We start from the raw sequence: 20,686 nt of genomic DNA, 5'->3' as shown, positions 1-20,686 counted from the left end.
TTGCAGCATTTTTCTTGGTAGTCTGTGTCATTTATCTGTCCTCACTTTTCAGCATTAATGTAGTGATGGTGTATTTCTGTAGTTGTCTTCCACAAGTCTGACAGTAGTGTCTGGAATTGGTTTTATGGTTTTCATTTGTTGAATTGATGAGATCTTTCTGATATTGTCCCTTAAATTGTGTGATAATTTTAGTGATTTTTTTTTTCATTATTTTTGTGGTAGATGACCTTTTTTTTACTTTGTGGGTTTGAAATATTAACCATACCAATCGTCGTTTTTCATGATTTTTATCACATTCAGAACTCATCTTTTCTTGGTTGGTTTTCAGTTTCTTCTTCTTCTCCTCTATGTAGTGGACTGAAAACAATACATATTTCTCTTAGTATTTTAATGATGTAGATTTGTCTGGGAAAAATTTTATCTGTTCATATGTGATCTGGCTCCCATTCCCTTTCCTCCAGACAGGATGTTTTGGATTTGGTTTGGCTTCCTTTTGAAGTATGTGGAGTTAGAGATGAGGTTCTGGTGTCGCAAGTCTTTGGCCATTGCTGTTGGTATGTTTATCTAGAGTCCATTTCCCAGTTACATCTCAGTTATTTTTTTCTCCTCCTAGTTGGGCATTGAGTTGCGCTAATAGGATATTAACATTGTTTTTACTTTCTCGGGTTACTTCTGCTTGAGGAGCAAGAATTTCTTTATTCTTATATTACATGCTTATTGTACAAATGCAAATCATTTACAGGTGTATTTTCCATCTTTTGTTTTTGAAATAACAGTTTATTTTCTTTAAATTTGCAGACCATTGGTAACAGAGTTATAAAGCTTTTGAAATCAGTTGAGCATTTATGGCTCAGTTATAAACTTTTGAAACCAATCTGCTAATAAATTTCAAGACTGTGTTGGTCGAATGGAAAGTAAATGTACTACTCAGCCATTTTGTGTATCAAAAACTGACACATTCAGACCTATTATCTCAAAGGTTGTAGCTGTCACCTTTCAACTCAGCTGAACACCCCAATCCATGGAGCCAGGGCTGCTTCAGATAAGCAACACTTTGGCTTCGAGATCAGACATCCGATGACAGTGTTCAGTAGAAGCAGGTGCTCAGTGATATTAGATCAGCAGTGTCGGGGAAATCAATATGTGTGCCATTCAACATAGCCAGAAGAACCAACACAAAGTGCGGTTTTCATTCTGTGGTGCAACAACTAGTAACACAGGTAAAGTCGTAAACAGGCAAGGAATCACCCCCCCCCCCCCCAGGGGGTCCACAACTCTTTTGTGGATACGTGCGTAGCGAGCACGGGACCCCGAGCTAATGTGGCCCTCCTTCCTTTCCTGGCTGCATACCTTCCTTTTCCACATCCTTCCCTATCCCCCATCTTCGCCCCCCCTCCCCTCCCCTCCCCTCCCCTCCCCTCGCCTCTGGCTCTTTCCTTCCCTTTCTCCCCCTCTGGGAGTATGGTTTGTGCCTACGTCCGGAGACGGACGCTCGCAAATGTAACGCATTCTTCGCCTTCTCTGCTTGTATGTCTTCATCCTTCCTTTGTCCTTCTCCTTTCCTTACCTCTTCTCTTTACCCTTTTCTCGGCTGTGGCGTTTGAGACCTCTCTTCTTTCCTTTCCCTTTCTTTGTTTTTCCCTTTCTCTTTCTTCCTCCCTGTGCGTGTCTGAAGGCCAACCCACGCATTTTCGTGCGTAGCCGGTGACGGGGTAACGCGTAATTCCCCGCCCCGGGTAGACAGGTAGGACACGTACATACCCCCTGGTAACGGCCAGGCCCAGGGAGGGGTGATTACCCGAGCTGATACCTTCCGAAAGTGCCGATTGGTCCCTCCATCCGTTTGTCGGGAGGTGTGACCTGAGGTGTTAACAATCACCTAAGACGGGAGTGCCCTCAGTGAGGGCCCCCACAAGGGAGGAGCGCGCCATTGGAGACGCCGGTAATCATGGGGGATTCTTCCGCAATGGTTTCCTCATCTTCCACTATGTCTGCTCACAAGCATAAGTTCACTGAGTCTCAGCCACAGACAGTTCTTCCATCGTTGCCACAGTTCCTTGTTGTTTCTCGGTCTGACGAAGGTCACGACTTCTCCACGGTCAACCCTTTCATTATTCAGAAAGGTGTCGACGCAATTGCAGGTCCCATAAAGTCTTGTTCCAGATTATGGAATGGCACCTTGTTGTTAGAAACAGTCAGTGCCCTCCAGGCACAAAAATTGCTGCGTACTTCACTGCTCCACACCTTCCCTGTCCGGGTTGAAGCGCACCGCACTTTAAATTCCTCACGTGGAGTCGTTTATACACGCTCCCTCGACGGATTGTCTGACGAAGAAATTCAGCACTACCTGTCTGACCAGGGCGTAACGGCTGTTCATAGAGTTATGAAAAGGGTTGACACAAACATCATTCCAACCCGCACTGTCTTCTTGACATTTGACAAAGTTCAACTCCCATCGAAAATCAAAGCAGGCTATGAGATAATTTCCGTTCGCCCTTACATCCCAAACCCTACGCATTGCTATTGGTGTCAGTGGTTCAATCACACCAGCCAGTCCTGTTCCAATCCGGCCAAATGTGTTACGTGTGGCAAGGATGCCCATGAGGGTGCTTATCCACCTCCATCCCCACATTGCATCAACTGTATGGGTGACCACGCTGCTTCCTCTCGAGATTGCCCCATTTTTAAAGATGAAAAGCTCATTCAGGAAATCAGAGTGGAGGAAAAGGTGTCGACCTTTGCTGCTCGAAAGTTATTCGCCAGTCAACAGCCCACCGTGCCTCAGACAGGAAAATACACCACTGTCCTTGCTTCTCCTCGGCCAACAAAGGAGGCGGCCACACAGACTTGCGACCTCACCTTTAGTGCCACGGTTGGCAGATCGGCCAGTGCAAAGATCGCCCGTTCAACCTCACCACTTTCGCCTGCCCACTCTATGGCACACCCTTCATCGGGTTCTGCTAAATCTCGAGCCCAAAAGTCAGAACCAAGACTTCGAAAAAAGAGCATACTCGTGAAGATTTTTTACGTACCCCAACTTCACAACCATCGGTTCCTCCTTCATCTAAACATCATGTTTCCAAGAAGGCTAATAAGAAACTCAGTTCATCTCCTTCTCCGCCAAGGCGTGTCTCATCTACAGCACCACCTGGCGGAAATCGCCCTCGGCCGTCTTCTGTGTCGCCAAGGCGCACTGCTGGCGGCCGATCAACCGGCCAATCGCTGGTGGCAGGAGCTGCTCCTGAACAACCTATGGATCAGGATCTTCTGCCTTCGGCTGAATGCCATTCCATGCTGTCGGTCACATCGTTGAGTTGACGGCAACCTTGGTCACCTTCCTCCATTTTTCTGATCACCCTATGTCCATTATCCACTGGAATATCCGCGGCATTCGAGCCAATCGGGATGAATTGTCGATCCTCTTATGATCCTACTCGCCGGTCATCTTCTGTCTTCAGGAAACAAAGCTGCGACCCCATGACTGCTTTGTTCTCCCCCATTTTCAGTCAGTCCGATTTGATCTCCCATCTGTTGAAGGCACTCCAGCCCATGGAGGACTCATTATTCTTCTCCATGATACTCTCCATTATCACCCAATCCACTTAAACACTTCCTTCCAAGCTGTCGCTGTCCGTCTTTCCGATTCTGGATATACCTTTTCTCTTTGTACTGTATACATTCCATCGTCCACACCAATGGCATGAGCTGATCTCCTTCATCTTCTTGGTCAGCTTCCACCCCCCTATTTGCTGGTTGGGGACTTCAATGCACACCACCCGCTTTGGGGATCTCCACATCCTTGTCCACGTGGACCTTTCGCTCGGTACTGTTCCGCTAGCTCGGCGCTTCGAATGGTTCGCCCTTGATGATACACACTCAAGTGACCACTTTCCATGTGTCCTTAGACTGCAGCCTCAACTGCCATATATGTGCCCGCGACGCTGGAAGTTTGCCCAAGCCGATTGGACACTTTTTTCGTCTCTAGCGACATTCGATGACCGTCGCTTTCCTAGCGTTGACAATGAGGTCACACATATTACAGACGTTACACTTACAGCTTGTGGAACATTCAATACCACGCACCTCCGAATTGCCCCGGCGCCCCCCAGTTTCTTGGTGGAACGAGGCATGCCATGATGCAATATGTGAGCGGCGACGTGCTCTTCGCGTTTTCCGCCACCATCGTACTTTGGTCAACTGTATCCGCTATAAGCAGTTCCGTGCGGGATGCCAACGCGTCATCCGCGATAGCAAGAGGCAAGCTGGAAATTCTTTATTAGCTCATTTAACACCTTCACTCCCTCCTCGGAAGTTTGGAGTCGGATTCGACGGTTATCAGGCGCGCCTAGTTTCTCCCTGGTCTCTGGGCTCACTGTCGCACGTAATACGTTAGTGGACCCTGTCGCAATTTCTAACTCATTGGGTCAACACTTTGCTGGGATTTCGAGCTCTTCAAATTACCCGCCAGCGTTTCTCCCGAAGAAACGTGCAGCGGAAGTCCAACCTCTTGCTTTCAAACTCGTGAAAGCTATAATACTGTTTTCTCCATGCGGGAACTCCAACATGCACTCTCTTCTTCTCGCTCCTCCGCCACAGGACCGGATGGTATCCACATCCAAATGTTGCTGCATTTATCAACCAATAGTCTGCGTCACCTCCTTCGCCTTTATAATTGAATTTGGATCGACAGTACTTTTCCCAGACGATTGCAGGAAGCTGTGCTAGTTCGACAGTTTTGATCGCAATATTCCAAGGAGGAAAACTGTTTCAGTTAACAAAAGAAAAACTGTCAACAACACCTAGTCAAAATCGGCAGCTTGCTGATTGAATTACAAACGTATGAAATATAACAGTTACTGTGGATGAGCTCAAAGTGTTAAATAAAAGTATTATATATGCTTCACCATCCATAATCTCTGAGAAACAGCTAAATGTGCTAAAAGTAGATCATGAGCAGATATTAGGTAATGATGTTTCAATGAAACATTTCTTAGCCTACGACTTAAAAACCGCTGCTGATGCTGCTAGTGATGAACTTTCATTTGATGAAGTTAGTACGTTAAACAAGTATAAGAAGAAAATAATTTCCAACAATGTTATTGCCAGAGCTGAAAAATCAGGCAGTTTAGTTCATTGGAACGAAAGTGATTATATTGTCAAAGTGAACCAGTTCCTTGATAGTTATTCTTAAGGATAGGCAAATGGGGAAATGGAGTTGGTGTATGTGTTGCAGTAGACAAAAAACTCAAATGCACTGAATTGAAGCTGCTTGGTCAAAAATCTGTATCAGGGGTGGGCATAAAATGGTAATTCAGTCCTTCTATCGCCCACCAGACTCATCTCTTGATGTAATCAGAAACTTTAGAGAAAACCACAGTTCACCTGTACATAAGTTCCCAATCCTATTAGACATCCTGCAAAACTTTACTAAATGCCTTCTCTGAAAACTACCTAGAACAGACGGTTAGAAACCCTACTCATTATGGAAATATATTGGATCTAATGGCAACAAATAGATCTGACCTCTTTGAGGATGTCCGCATTGAAACTGGTATCAGTGACTGCGAGGCAGTTGTGACAACAATGAGTACCAAAGTACAAAGGACAAATAGAACAAGCAGAAAGATACAGAATAAGAGCCAAAGAAACTGGTACACCTGCCTAATACCTAGTAGGGCCCCCGTGAACACACAGAAGTGCTGCAACATGATGTGGCATGGACTTGAGTAAAGTTTGAAGTAGTGCTGGAGTAAAGTTTGAAGTAGTGCTGGAAGGAATTGACACCATGAATCCCGCAGGGCTGTCCATAAATCCATAAGAGTATGAGGGGGTGGAGATCTCTTCTGAACATCACCTTCCAAGGCATCCCAGATATACTAAATAATGTTCATGTCTGAGGAGTTTTGTGGGCCAGTGGAAGTGCTTAAACTCAGAAGAGTGTTCCTGAAGCCACTCTGTAGCAATTCTGGATTTGTGGGGTGTCACATTGTCCTGCTGGAATTACCCAAGTCCATCGGAATGCGAAATGCACATGAATGGATGCAGGTGATCAGAAGGGATGCTTACATATGTGTCATCTGTCAGAGTCGTATATAGATGTATCTCGAATCCGATATCACTCCAGCTGCACACGCCCTACACCATTACAGAGCCCCCAGCAGCTTGAACAGTCCCCTTCTGACATGCAGGGTCCCTGGATTCATGAGGTTGTTTCCATACCCATACACGTCCATCCACTCAATACAATTTGAAACAACATGTTTTCAGTCATCAACAGCCCAATGTCAGTGTTGGTGGGCCCAGGCGAGGCGTAAACTTTGTGTCATGCAATCATCAAGGGTACACAAGTGGGCCTTAAGCTCTGAAAGCCCATATTGGTGATGTTTAGTTGAATGGTTCACACACTGACACTTGTTGATGGCCCAGCATTGAAATCTGCAACAATTTGCGGAAGGATTGCACTTCTGTCACATTCAATGATTCTGTTCAGTCATCGTTGGTCCCGTTCTTGCAGGATCTTTTTCCGACCACAGCGATGTCGGAAATTTGATGTTCTACCAGATTCTGGATATTCACAGTACACTCGTGAATATGGGAAGATCCCCACTTCATCGTTACCTCGGAGATGCTATGTCCCATTGCTCACGTACCGACTATTAACACCACATTCAAACTCGCTCATATACTGATAACCTGCCATTGTAGCAGCAGTAACCGATCTGTCGACTGCACCAGACATTTGTTGTCTTACATAGGCGTTGCTGACCGCAGCACTGTATTCTGCCTGTTTAAATATCTCTGTATTTGAATACTCATGCTTATACCAGTTTCTTTGACAGTTCAGTGTTTACATCCAATAAACTAGATAAAAAATCAGTAATGTCTTTATCTCAATGAGGAACTTGAAATTTAGCACAGGTCAGGAGCACTTAGAGGAAGTTTGGCTCAAGTTTAAAAAAGTAGCTGACCTCACACAGTATAGATATGTACCCAGTAGAACAGTTCGAAATGGGAGGGAACCTCCTTGGTATACAGTCACTGTGATGAAACTTCTAAAAAAACAGATATTATTGCATAATAGGTGTAAAACAAAGCATAGGGCTATAGATAGAGATATGCTGAATGAAACACGTTTGGATGTCAAGAGAGCAATGGGTGATGCTTTCAATGACTACCGTAGCAGAATATGGTCAGATGACGTTTCACAAAATCCAAAGAAATCTGGTCACATGTAAAGGCTGTCAGCGGTACCAAAGTTAGTGTCCAGTCTCTTGTGATGAGACAGGAACTGACATTGAGGGTATCAAAGCAACAGCTGAAATGCTTACTTCCATTTTCAAATGTTTCTTGACAAAGGAAGACCCTGGAGAATTGTCCCAATTTAATCCTTGTACCACTGAAAAAATGAATGAAATTGGTATTAGTGTCTGTGGTGTAGAAAAACAACAGAAATTGTTAAAATTGAACAAAGCTCCAGGGCCAATGGAATCCCTGTCAGATTCTATAATCAGTTTGTGGCTGAGTTAGCCCTCTTCTCACTACAATCTATCATAGATCCCTCAAGCAGAAAACAGTACTTAGTTCTTGGAAAAAGGCACAGGTCACAACCAAACTATCGTCCAGTATCCTTGACAGTGATTTGTTGTAGAACATATTCTGAGCTCAAACAAAATGAGTTATCTTGAACAAAATGACCTCCTCAGTGCCAACCAGCATGGATCTAGAAAATGTTGATCATGTGAAACCTAATTTGCACTTTTCTCACAAGACATACGGAAAACTTTGGATCCAGGTAACGAGGTGGATGCAGTGTTTCTTGATTTCCGAAAAGCATTTGACTCGGTACCTCACTACGCCCATTGTCAAAAGTACAATCATATGGGTATCAAGTGAAATTAGTGACTGGATTCGGTAGGCAGGACACAGCATGTTATCTTGGATAAGGAGTCATCGTCAGATGTAGAAGTAGCTTTTGGTGTGCCGCAGGGAAGTGTGTTGTGACCCTTGCTGTTAGTGTTGTATATTAATGACCTTGCAGACGATATTAATAGTAAAATCAGGCTTTTTGCAGATGATGCAGTTATCTATAATGAGGTAATATCTGATAGTTGCTGCTTAAATATTCGGTCAGATCTTGATAAGATTTAAAACTGGTACAGAGATTGGCAACTTGCTTTAAATGTTCAGAAATGTAATATTTACTTTAAATGTTCAGAAATGTAAAATTGTGCACTTCAAAAAACGAAAAAGTGTAGTATTCTACGACTATAACATCACTGAGTCACTGTTGGAATCAGCCGACTCGTACAAGTTGCTGGGTGTAACGCCTTGTAGGGATGTGAAATGCAGTGATCACATGTGTTCAGTTGTAGGTAAACCAGCTGGTAAACTTCGGTGTATTGGTAGAATACTGGGGAAGTGCAATCAGTCTACAAGGGAGATTGCTTCAAATCACTCATGTGACCCATCATAGAATATTGCTCAGATGTGTGGGATCCATACCAGATAGGACTAACAGAGGATGTTGAACATATACAGAGAGGGGCAGTATGAATGGTCATAGGTTTTGTTTAAGCCATGGGAGAGTGTTACATAGATACTGAAGAAACTGAATGGTGGACTCTTGAAGACACAAGTAAACTGCACGGAGAAAGTCTGTTAACAATGTTTCAAGAACCAGCTTTAAATGATTACTCTAGGGATGTGCTATAACGCCCAAGGTATCACTCACACAGGTATTGTGAGGATAAGATTAGAAAAATTACTGCACACACAGAGGCATTCAAACAATCATGCTTCCCACACTCCATATGTGAATGGAACAGGAAATAACCCTTATAACTGGTACAATTGGACATATCCTCTGCCATGTGCCTCATGTTGGTTTGTAGAGTATAGATGTAAATGTAGACAAAATTGATATTATTTAAGTGTTTGTAAAACAGAATTACTTCTAGTGTCAGACTAGTACTGCAGTCAATCTGAAGGCCTAGTTACAGGATCACCTCAGTTCAATACTATCTGAAATTTTCATAGATGATTTTATACAATTTTTCTCACAGAGAGCCATGGAATTGCACAGTTAATAGCTGGTTCAGACTGCTACAAAATTTGAACTAACAGTATGAGAAAATTTGGTTTACAATGGCACTAGGAGGCTCGTTTATAAATTTCTTGTACCTTAATATAGATATTAGAACCGGAAGGCACCTAGTTAGCATTTACATAGCTACAAATATGTAGTCCCTACAAGCTCCCAGCTTCCACACAGCCACAAATATGTGGCTTTCCATTTGATGCTGCAATGGATAGTCTCTTCTGCAAAATGTACAGGATCTGTCTCCTCTCATCCATTTGACTGTGAGTGGCATGTTGGCTGTAGGCTTTAGTGGAGGCAGGAACAAGAGAGATCTCGGGGTGTTATACCCATATCCCTAAGAAGTTTGAGGTGCTGCTGAATTTGACACACATGTATTTCTTCTAGGAACGATGATCAGGTTGTGCTATATTTATTTTGCAGTGTTTCACAGTATGTATTATATAATAATATTGTGCAGAGAAGGAAGTTAAATTGTTCTACAGCATGTCAGTTGCTATTTTAAAATCATGTCTGTTACATTTCAGGAACCTTGTGAATGGCGTTGTAAACATTCCCGATGCACAAAGCTTTGCTATGAGCTTTGTAATCGTTCTCCATGTTATGAACCTTGTGAGAAAAAGCTTAATAAATGTGGGCATGATTGTGTTGGCTTCTGTGGTGAACCATGCCCTCCTCTTTGTAGAATTTGTGATGAAGATGAATTAACAACAATTGTCTTTGGCTCTGAAGATGAAGAGGGTGCCAGGTATATTTCTTAATATATAATTTTAAACTGGTATTCTGTAGAAAGGTTGAAGTATATTTAGCTTCTTGGCTTAATTATGAATTTTTAAAATTATTTTTACAATCTTAAATGTCACTAAAAATGGCTTCATTTTGAAAATGACTCATTCAACTGGAATAAACCTGAACAATAAATTCTGGCTATTTAACATTCACATCACTTGGTGCGTATTTAATTCTTTGGTGAAAGAGCTGAAAACTAACTCTCAGCTTAACTTTTGTCAAAACACATGGCACCTGAGAGACTCTGCCTCCCTGTAAAATTATTTAATGAAGTGACATCACATGTTATAGAGTTTCTATGCTGAAAGGTAGAAACAGATGTTTCCTGCATGCTCCTGCCCTCTTTTTTGTGTATTTGTCATTTCTTTGGTGATAGACTGAAGAAGGAAAAATTTCAGTTATATGTTGACATCAATTCTATGAAAATACTTTAATAGTAGTTGCAACCAGATAATGCATGATTTTTATGAAAGAGAAGCTTAAAGAATATTACAGGAGCTGTTTGGTGACTCTGATGTGGAAGTAGCCTACATATGATTAAAAGATTGACTGGGATTTCAAACATTGTGATGCTGAAAATATTAATAGCCCATTGCTTTCTTGCAAATGAAATTTATTGTATTTTGTATTATCATCTGCATAAAACTGTTTCTCATGATGGCCCAAAATTCTCACTCAGCAGCTTCAAAGTTTACCACCAAGAGAATATTTCAAATTTTGATAACAATCCATCACATGTGAACTTGGGGCATTTTATAGTTGTTTCAATGCCACAATTTCCTGCTTTTATCGTTCTGTACCTCAGTCAGCAAAAACTGAACCCTTATAAGATCACTTTGTTGTCAGTGTGTCTGTCTGACAGTTAAGATCCCTTTTCTCAGGGATGAGTAGAAGTATCAAGCTGAAATTTGTGTCACGTATAGGTTGTCTTCAGCTCATTGTAACATTGTCAAATGCTGTCTCATTTTAAATGTAATGTCATGCATGTCCCCATATTAGTAAAGGCTTTTTACGAAACTGTTTCTGAAAACGATTTTAAGATACATCTGTAATATTTTATAATTCTAGGTTTGTTTATCTGGAGGACTGCAAACACACTATTGAGTCTAAGGCATTGGATGAGTGGTTGAAACAGCAAAGTGTTGAAATATGTCTCAGAAGCTGTCCTCTTTGTAAAACACCAATAAAGAGAAGCTTGAGGTTCTTAAATTATTTGAAAATTTCATATAATGACATCCAAAATATAAAGGAAAAAGTATTTGGAAATCCACAAGACAATAATGCAAAGAGGATACAACTGAATATTACACTGAAAAAAATAGTTCTTCCAGACATAGTAAGACGTAAGTATTGAAATACTGATTACAATGGTTTTTTTATATGTATTGTGCTTATTGTATATACTTACCACGTTCTTTTTCCTACTTTATGCTCAGAAGTCATGAGGGAACATTTATACTGTTAACAGGACAGTTCCATTCAGGGCTGCCTGTGTTTTTTAAATACACTTGGAGACAGATGGCTCTACCAGTACTTACTTTCAAGAGGCACAATTTTCAGTACAGCTGAAAGGAAAGGCAACAGCACACATACTTTTTTCAAGGGAGAAAAATGGAAATAGCTGAATTGGGAGGGAAGGGAGAAGAATCACTCAGTATCCTTCTTACCATGGATTTCCTGTGTATGACCAGCACTCTACAACCTCCTCCCCCCTCCTTTTTAATTAAAAATTGGGAAAGGGTCCATACTGCTTCAATCTGTTTGCTGCACTGAAGAAGAGCCTATGGCTCCAAAAGTTATGAATATTGTTGTCTACTTTCATATGTTAGTATCAGTCATTCTAGGAATTGCCTCTTGGAGGCAGACACTGCCCAGTGCATCTGCTCCTTTGTGAAGTATTAGGTATTATGGTATACACGAAGTTGCAGAGCATATTCAGAGGGGGCAAGTAATCACTGTTAGCAAGTGCATTATATTGTTGTTAATAGTTCTAAAAGATAAAATATTTTGTGTTAACTTAGATTGGGTATATAAATAGGAAACAGCTGAGAATAAAGTACACACTATGAAAATCAGAAAATAGCATGTTGTATGATTTGCTGAAATGATTGTGAATATGGCTGGTACTGCAGAAAAATTTATAATGTCTTTCATGACTCATTAAACTTTAGTAAAATTGATTACTACTTGTATGTTGAGTAAAAGGTGAAACAAACAAATGTTGATTCTGTACATCTTCAAGGAGAATTTTATGACTGTACGCTTGTAATGAGCTGGCCTGCAATGCTTGATTCTTAAAAGTAGCCTGTACTGTTCTCAGAATTGTTCTTTAAACAAAATTAATGGAGTACTTTCACACAGACTTTCATCAAGGTTTATTTTGATCATATTACAAAATGTTACTACCACCAAAGTTATATTATTTATGAATGATGTATTTAAATAATTTGGATTATTTTTTGTGGTTTCCAGTGCTGCACAAATTTATTTCATCCGATGTGTCAGTACAATGTAGTCCATAGTGCTGCCAGCAAACTTTCATGCAATGCAAAGTTTTTGTATATATAATGAACATACTGAGCATCAGAATAGAACGATGAATATTAACCCTTTCACTGCTATATATGAGCTCTTTGGATTCTGTGCTGAGGCCCCGTATGTTATTGCAGTACTGCTAACCAAATGCTAATGCCTGTGTTGAGAGATGGCATTCTGGCTGATATGAAGTACTTACCATCCAATTTTTTGAAAACTATTTGGTGAAAAATTTGATTTTTGAACATATTATAGTCTGATATCTTCACTCGATAAAGATTAGTAAAATTCACAGAGGTAAAAATTCATTGGGCAAACTTTGTATATGGTTGATTTTAGCTCTATCTAATTTCGTTCTTGAGTTATTGGGTTTTATATCCAAAGAAATGTCACACACGCTGCATCCACTCACAGCCTTGCAGATCGCTAATTGTGTGGTCATAACAATTTTTGTATCTCCTAAATAAGTCAAGGGTTTTTTGCAAATTATAACACAGCATGAAGCACGTGTGTTGTTTTATAAATACTCTAAAAACCTTTATTCTCTGGGATATGGAAGTAACTTGTCTTCAGCAGTTAGATAGCAGTGGCTCAGGACGCATTCAGATGTCAATAACACTGTAGGAAAATTCAAGCAGTGTGCATATAAACCTGCAGAACACCTGGGGACTGGTGTAGTAGGATGTTTATAAATGCCCACAGTAGTGAATGGGTTAAAGAAATAAGAACATATCCACTGGTCAAAAAAATGAAAAATATAAGATTGTTGCAAAAGTAGGCTACTTGTCACCTTCAGAATACAGTTGTGTGGTAGAAACATATACACATACCATAGAACAACAGAATGAAAATATTTCAATTGTAAAATTTCCATTAACAATAAAATCTGTGAAAAAGTAATTCACCACGCTGTTACACTCAAGATGGTACTGTTTTGAGACACTGAACAGTGCTGTGAATTAGAATGGTGGAATGCTTCATTGATTGGAAGATGGTGAAGTTGGAGAGTAGACTAGGGTGTAGTCATTAACTATTAAGGCTATGACAATGGATCTGGAGATGTTGATTGGAAGGTAACATCTGTCTACAACAGAATGGAAAGAGAGAAACTAGGTTTGGAAAAGAAAGAAGCAATTTCCTGTGAGAATGAAGCAAGAAAATCCTAGTCATGAAGACAGAGAATGGTGTCCTATAATATGATGGGATATTTTGGAGAGATAGCTTCCTCGTGCAGCTCATATATTCTGCAACTTAGCGATACATTTCAGAATTGGTAATGATGTACTTGTGGCTGATTAAATTACTAACTGATGTTTGAGGTTGCTGATTAAAACTTAGAAATCAAAAATTATATTCCAAAAAAGGGCTCTGCGTCAAATGTAATCCGACAAATTTTTGAGGAGCAGTACATGGCAGGTGGATGTAAAAATTATTTGATGAGTGCTTGTATAAATAATACTTCTACAGAAGACGATAGTAGTTTCAGATGAGCAAGAGTGTGTCTGGGGTTCAGTTGTGGCAGGAGGGTGAGGGATTCTCATAATTTTGAGCAACTGTTTTCATAATATGTTTAATCATCAGTTATTGTGGAAGGGATGGGGGCATAAGGAAGAGAGAGATTAAGAGAGTAATCCCTGCACCCACTCCATATTCGCTGTTCAGTTTATGGCTGGCTTTCATCATAGTTTCTCACTGTTCAGTGAAGCTTCTCATAAGAATTACACAATTTAATTAAATACTCTCTATGAATTCTGGTATGAAAATATCAGAAAAACAAACTGATCTGCTCATTGCGAGAAACGTCAGTGGATTCACCGAATTTAATTGAAAAGAATTTCGCATCTCTGACCTTCTTTCTCAAATTATGTCCTTTCTCAGATCAATAACTTGATTTTTGTACCATGATAGTGCTCTGTATGGTCTTGGATGAAGTGGTTTCTACACAGTGATGTAGAATGGTTCACTCGACTCAACTATGAAGTGCAAAATATTCCATCATTACTACTGTGGGATTTGAAAAAATGAGGGATTTAAATGTTTTCTTATCAATGGACTAGTGACTTATCAGGGAAGCAGAGTAACTGTGTGTGTTCACGGAGAATCTTTCTTCACAGGGAAGACGTGAATTACAGTGGACTGTTATTTGGTTTGACTCGTGCTTGGAGTTTGTAACTGTCTTGAAGGTAAATAGTGTATGTGAGGATCTGAACCATTTTCTTGCAAATTTTGGAGGCTCTGTCACAATCGTCTAAATGAATGATGATACAATTGTGGCTGTCTGTATATATAAATTTAGGATGAACTTCCCTGGGAGTCATAGCAATGTGTGGTTGCATGGCTTTTGAATCTGCAACAAAGATTCACATTTTGATAATATTTAGCAGTAACAGAACAAGGCAAGCAGAAACTGTAAACAAAATGTCTAATGATGAAACAAATTAAGACAAAACAAGTTATAACATGGAAGGTCGATTTGGAACCTGCAACAACAAGTTTATCTATCAAAATGTTGTGTGTTGTATATGCCAGTTAGCTGTGTGAAGAATTTCATGGTCACCCTTTTTTATTGATTTTTTATTTGCCTTTACATAAGTGTGTCAATCTGGTGGCAGAATGACCATGAACTTGTTTTGTAGCTGCAGACTCCATCACCATTGTACCTTCTTCTGTGCTACCAGAAATATCATTCTAGAAAACCAACTTCTGTGAAATAATGCCCACTCCCTATTCTTAAGAGATGTATGTGTTGTATCTCGTGTTTATAATTTGGAATAGTTCACTTACAGATTGTTCACAGACTTTTATATGGGCAGTACTTGTTAGTACAAACCCATCAACACTCTTTTAGGTCTAGTTACTAATGCTGACTTCATTTATTAAGACATCATCACTATTGTCTTGATATTATAGATTCCATAGCCCACAGAGCACTGCTGAGCCAGGACAGCAGTGGCACGGAATAACCTCCCAAGTAGTGAGTGTCGCAACTCTTGGAAAGACTGCTCTCATTACCCTGTGTTGTAGATACCCTGTGCCTATCCAAACTCAGGGATGTGCACAAAAGAATTAAAAATTCTGTGCACAGTATGTGGGCTGAAACTAATTACTTAACTTAAAAAATAACACTTGCCAAGGTTACGGCTATCATTTGATCACTCTTTGATTAAAGAAAGACATGGCACAGCACATCACTTTCCCAAAAAGTGATATGTTACACCACATATCACCCCCACTAATACGAATGGCATCGTAACAGCTCTGTCACCTAACTAAACAAGAAGTCTTCATAACTATTAACAAACTTTTTCATCTTAGAACTGTGAATAGGGACAACATCTCCTTCTCTTTTTATACCCACTTTCCTTATTATATAACAAACACAAGGCTGTTAGTGGCACCAAAGTTAAAATCCAGTCCATAGTAAATGAGACAGGAATTGAAATTCAGGGTAGCAGAGCAAAAGCTTAAATGCTTACTTCCATTTTCAAATGTTCCTTTACAAAGGAAAACCCAGGAGAATTGCCCAGATTTAGTACTCGTACCACTGAAAAAATGAATGAAATAAGTATTTGTGTCAGTGTTGTTGAGAAACAGCTGACTCCTTAAAACTGAACAAAGCTCCAGGGCCAATGGAATCCCTGTCAGATTCTCTACTGAATTTGCAGATGCGTCAGCCCCTCTTCTAACTATAATCTATCGTAGATCCCTCGGACAAAAAACCGTGCCCAGTTCTTGGAAAAAGAAACAGCTCACACCCATGTACAAGAAGGGCAGTAGAAGTGATCCACAAAACTACTGTCCAATATCCTTGACATCAGTTTGTTGTAGAATCTTAGGACATATTCTGAGCTCAGACATAATGAGGTATCTTGAACTCTTGATCTCCTCAATGCCAACCAGCATGGATTTTGAAAACATCGATCATATGAAACCCATCTCGCACTTTTCTCACATGACATGTTGAAAGCTTTGGATCAAGGCGACCAGGTGGATGCAGTGTTTCTTGATTTCTGAAAAGCACTTGACTCAGTGCCACACATACACTTACTGTTGAAAGTATGATCATATGGGGTATCAAGTGAAATTTGTGACTGGATTGAGGACTATTTGGTAGGCAGGACACAGCATGTTATCTTGGATGGGGAGTCATCATCAAATGTAGAAGTATGTTGGGACTCTTGCTGCTCATGTTACATATTAATGACCTTGCAGACAATAGTAATAGTAAAATAAGGCTTTTTGCAGATGAAGCAGTTATTTATAATGACGAACTGTCTTAGGGAAGCTGCATAAATATTCAGCCAGATCTTGATAAGATTTAAACATGGTACAGAGATTGGCAACTTGATCTAAATGTTCGGAAATGTAAACTTCTGCATTTCACAAAACAAAAAAATTAGTATATATGATTTTTTTTTTATCCTCATATTAGAGTTTGAAACTTCAGAAAAATCCAAACTATGGTTAATAGTTCTTTCTTGGGTGCTGTATAATTTATCTCCTGTTTGTGAAGACTTCTGCTGGCAAAAGCTGTGCTCCCCTTGCTCAGGATCCCACTCACCATGAAACAGTTCACACACCAAACCGTATTCCAATATGTCTGTGGTCAAATGGTTGATGCATCTCTGGATGGCATAAAATTTTAGCATCTAAGAGATACAGCATAATATTATTAAATTATTTGGATGCACGGTCATCCCATATCCATCTCGATCAATGATTACGCAGGAATAGATGTCTAGGATAGTTCATTGAGTGCCCCGCCAATCCTAAAAATGAACATAACATTTTCATGTTGCATGGTTTAGGACTTTCTTTTATCACTTGGATCCGTTTTGGATCAAGTTGTATTCCTTTTACATAATATGTCCAGATTTTAGTTCATCCCCACCAAAATGAGACTTGGCAGATTTTATTGTGATTCCCTTTTGCTGTAGTCAATGTAAAGTTCTGATTGATAATACACAATGTTCCTCCCATGCCTTACATAATAGTAGCAAGTTATCTGTGTATATAATTTGGTCATTTACCAAATCATTACCCAAAGTCTTATTTAATCTTCCTATCAAAATAGCTACAGATATGTGTAGCTCAAATAATGCACACGAAGTTCTTAAGATTTGCCCTCAAATAGAAATGCTGTATAAGTTCTGGAATCTTCTTGCAAATGCACCTGCCAGTCACCCACTCTTAAGTCCTTGGACCTAAAGAATTGATCCTGCTCAAGCTTAATAAAGTTTTTATATCTACTAATTTTTAGTGCGTAGCTCCTTTCTCCTTAATCGTGATTATAATTTTGCTAGTATTTTAAATACCTTGTATATATCCAGAGTGAAATTTTTCACTTAAACATTATATAGGTCCTTTAAGAGATGATTCTTAATTTTGAGTTCATTGTCTTGCTACATATCATCACATTCATTATCAAGTTGACTTAAGGTCTTCCTTTCAGTTGCATGTAAGGAGGCGTCATTTCAGTAGTGAAACACATCCAGTTTTGTTCATGTCAAGATACTGAGATTTAAACATAATTGAGTGATGACAATTCTCTGACTGAGACATCTGAAGTGTTTCAGTCCATCGCTTGTTGCAAGGGGTTATTGTTTCTTTCTATTGTCATCAGACATTGATATCAAATTGTTTCTTCGTTCCTCTTGTTTCATGATTGAGCGATTCACTTACTCCAGTTCCCACTTCGTTTTCAGTCTTTTCCGCTTAAAATGTTGTTTTTTCATAGATTTTGCATCTTCGCAATAATTAGGTACACCAATCCTTTTTATTTATTTTTTCATTATTCTATCATTGCAAAGGTTAATGAATTCTTCTCCTGTTAGTTTGCATCCTGTATTTCTTTTGTTATATAACTTCAAAAGTACTATATATCTTTCTTACCATTGGGATGTCAAAGCAACTGAATGACCGCTGTTTCTTATTGCATATGTACCAACTTCGATTTTTTCACAACATTGATTGCCACATTTTTTGTATATGACATGATCTTTTTTTCCTATGTTCTTTTAAACCTAAGAAATAATTCATTTTGATGCTACACACACATTATACACAGTCTTACCTTAAACTGTATTATATTGCCATTAATTATCATCATTTTCTACTACTACTACTACTACTGCTTTGTATATATTTTTCATACATTATGATTATATCTTTATACACCGTCCCTATTAAATGGTCTTTATGACATTTCTTATTTTTGACTCCTTACTGAATGTATTTCATATCTTAGACATTGAATGAATATGTAGGTTTGCTTCATCCCATTATAATGACACCATTGTGCTCCATAGTTTCTCAGTAGACCTGATGTACTCATATCTTAGGTCTATGAACTACTGTTGTTATATTATTTTTAGTTCATAGTTATTTACTTGTATCTATTTGATGTAACAGATTTAATTATATTGCTGAACTTATTTTGTACCTTATTGTTTTAAGTATTTTTTGTAACCACATAGGCTTCTGAAGAAGACACTACTGAGGCATTGAAACTGGTAGCCTAAATAAAGTTTCAAAAAATAACAGCAGATAGTATATCGTTCTACAGCTGTTCATACAGCCATGTTCCTGTCTCCATATTTTTATGATGGATTTACGATTTGTCATAAGTTGCATCTTCTGTGCTAGCTGAAATGTCATTCTAGAAAAAGCAATGTCGACAAAATTACATTCACTTTCCCTTATTAAAGATGTGTAATTCTATCTGTATTTACAATTTGGAATACTTCAGTTATAGATCATTTTACATGAATGATGCTTGTTATACAAATCCATCAATATTCTTTTAGGACTAGTTAGCAAATGCTAACTTCATTTATTATGATGTCATCAGTGTTGTAATGATATTCTAGATTCCATGGTCCATAGCACATTCCTGAGCCAGGACAGTGGTGGCATGGAGTAATTACCCACATCCAAATTCAGCAACATACACAAAAGAAACAAAACTTTTGTGCACAGTATGCAGATCAAAACTAAAACTAAAAAGAAAATACTTGTCAAGAGCACAGCTATCATTCATCAGTTAGAGAAAGGCATGGGGCAACACATCACTTTTCCCAAAGTAATATGCTAAACCACACTATTTATTAATTTTGGGACATTATAGCATACTCATTTGGGCTACTTTGGTATGTAACTAAATGTGAAACAAGATTATAATGTATCTATAAATGGCAGTGTTAGGGGGAATTGGAAAAAAAGTAACCTCTCTACTGGGTAAAGTCATTAAATCTTATGTAAGTTAATTTTCGAAACAGTTCCAGATGACGGGAAATATTGTAAATGCTTGAGTGAATCTTCTGGCTTTACTTATCAATCAGATGGTGGTGAACTTTAAGCTAAGAAGAAGTCATTTATTGAAGTATCATTTACAGGACCAGAGTTGCAGGCAATCTACATCATATTTTTTCTAGATAGTGAGGCAGAAACTGAAACGACAACCAAAATTTATTATTCTTGAAAGTCTCCTTGGGCTTGCTACCGGATCCTAAAATCAACATGATTCAATTTTTCAATGATCTTTCTGTCCACCAACTTCAGGAGAATGCTGCTACTGCTGAGTCATGCTGAAAACTGATGCCATCATCCTATATAGGCCTCCATACTGTACACAGCGCAAGCGCCGCCCATCACAATTCTTGCCCTCCCAAGACCAGGCCGGTGGCACCACTCTTAGTAGAACACCAGCGGCAACAATATATTGCACTCAAAGACTATTTTCAAACACATAAGGCTGGGCACACTGAAGTAGTTCTGTTTTGCTGTGGGATAGCACAAGATTCAACGTCCTGCTGAAAGGAAAACCTTTGTCTCTGTTGATCAAATTAGCTGCTGACCTAATTTCAGTTGCCTCTTTATAAAGACTGTTCCAAAAATCAAAAGTGTTTGGAACTATCATAGACTCATCAGATACCATTCCATGTTCCTCGTTTAGGCAACATTCTGCTACCACTAATTTTTCCAGCTGTTGTAGCCTCGTATGATGGCACTTTCCATGCACCTGACGTGAACTGTGTGAATCAAATGGCCAATATAAGCCTTCCCACACTGACACAGAATTTTAAGAATTTTATTTATATGCTGGTATTCCTAAGCCACAGATCATCTCTCACAGAGCCAACTAATGCCCTAATCTTGGAAGGTGCTCAAACACAGTTAAAACTCCTTGAAATTCTTCCATTATTAAACGATATGTCCCCAGCCTAAGGAATAATGCCACACTTCTGTGCTCCTCTTTATGTACAT

The 20,686-nt window shown here is 39.3% G+C and overlaps 1 protein-coding gene across 2 annotated transcripts in view; it reads left to right on the top strand.

Annotated features, from left to right (window-relative positions):
- LOC126237203 (NFX1-type zinc finger-containing protein 1-like) overlaps positions 1-20,686 on the top strand; it is a 291,063-nt gene that overhangs the window by 246,927 nt on the left and 23,450 nt on the right. For both annotated transcript variants that reach the window (XM_049947084.1, XM_049947083.1), the window contains 2 exons: positions 9,625-9,845; positions 10,955-11,229. In XM_049947084.1, the coding sequence (XP_049803041.1) occupies positions 9,625-9,845; positions 10,955-11,229 (496 nt within the window). The remainder of the gene's footprint in view (positions 1-9,624; positions 9,846-10,954; positions 11,230-20,686) is intronic.

The sequence above is a fragment of the Schistocerca nitens genome, chromosome 2 (genome assembly GCF_023898315.1).
Source record: "Schistocerca nitens isolate TAMUIC-IGC-003100 chromosome 2, iqSchNite1.1, whole genome shotgun sequence".
Lineage (NCBI taxonomy): Eukaryota > Metazoa > Arthropoda > Insecta > Orthoptera > Acrididae > Schistocerca > Schistocerca nitens.
This window is presented reverse-complemented; position numbering and strand designations above follow the sequence as displayed.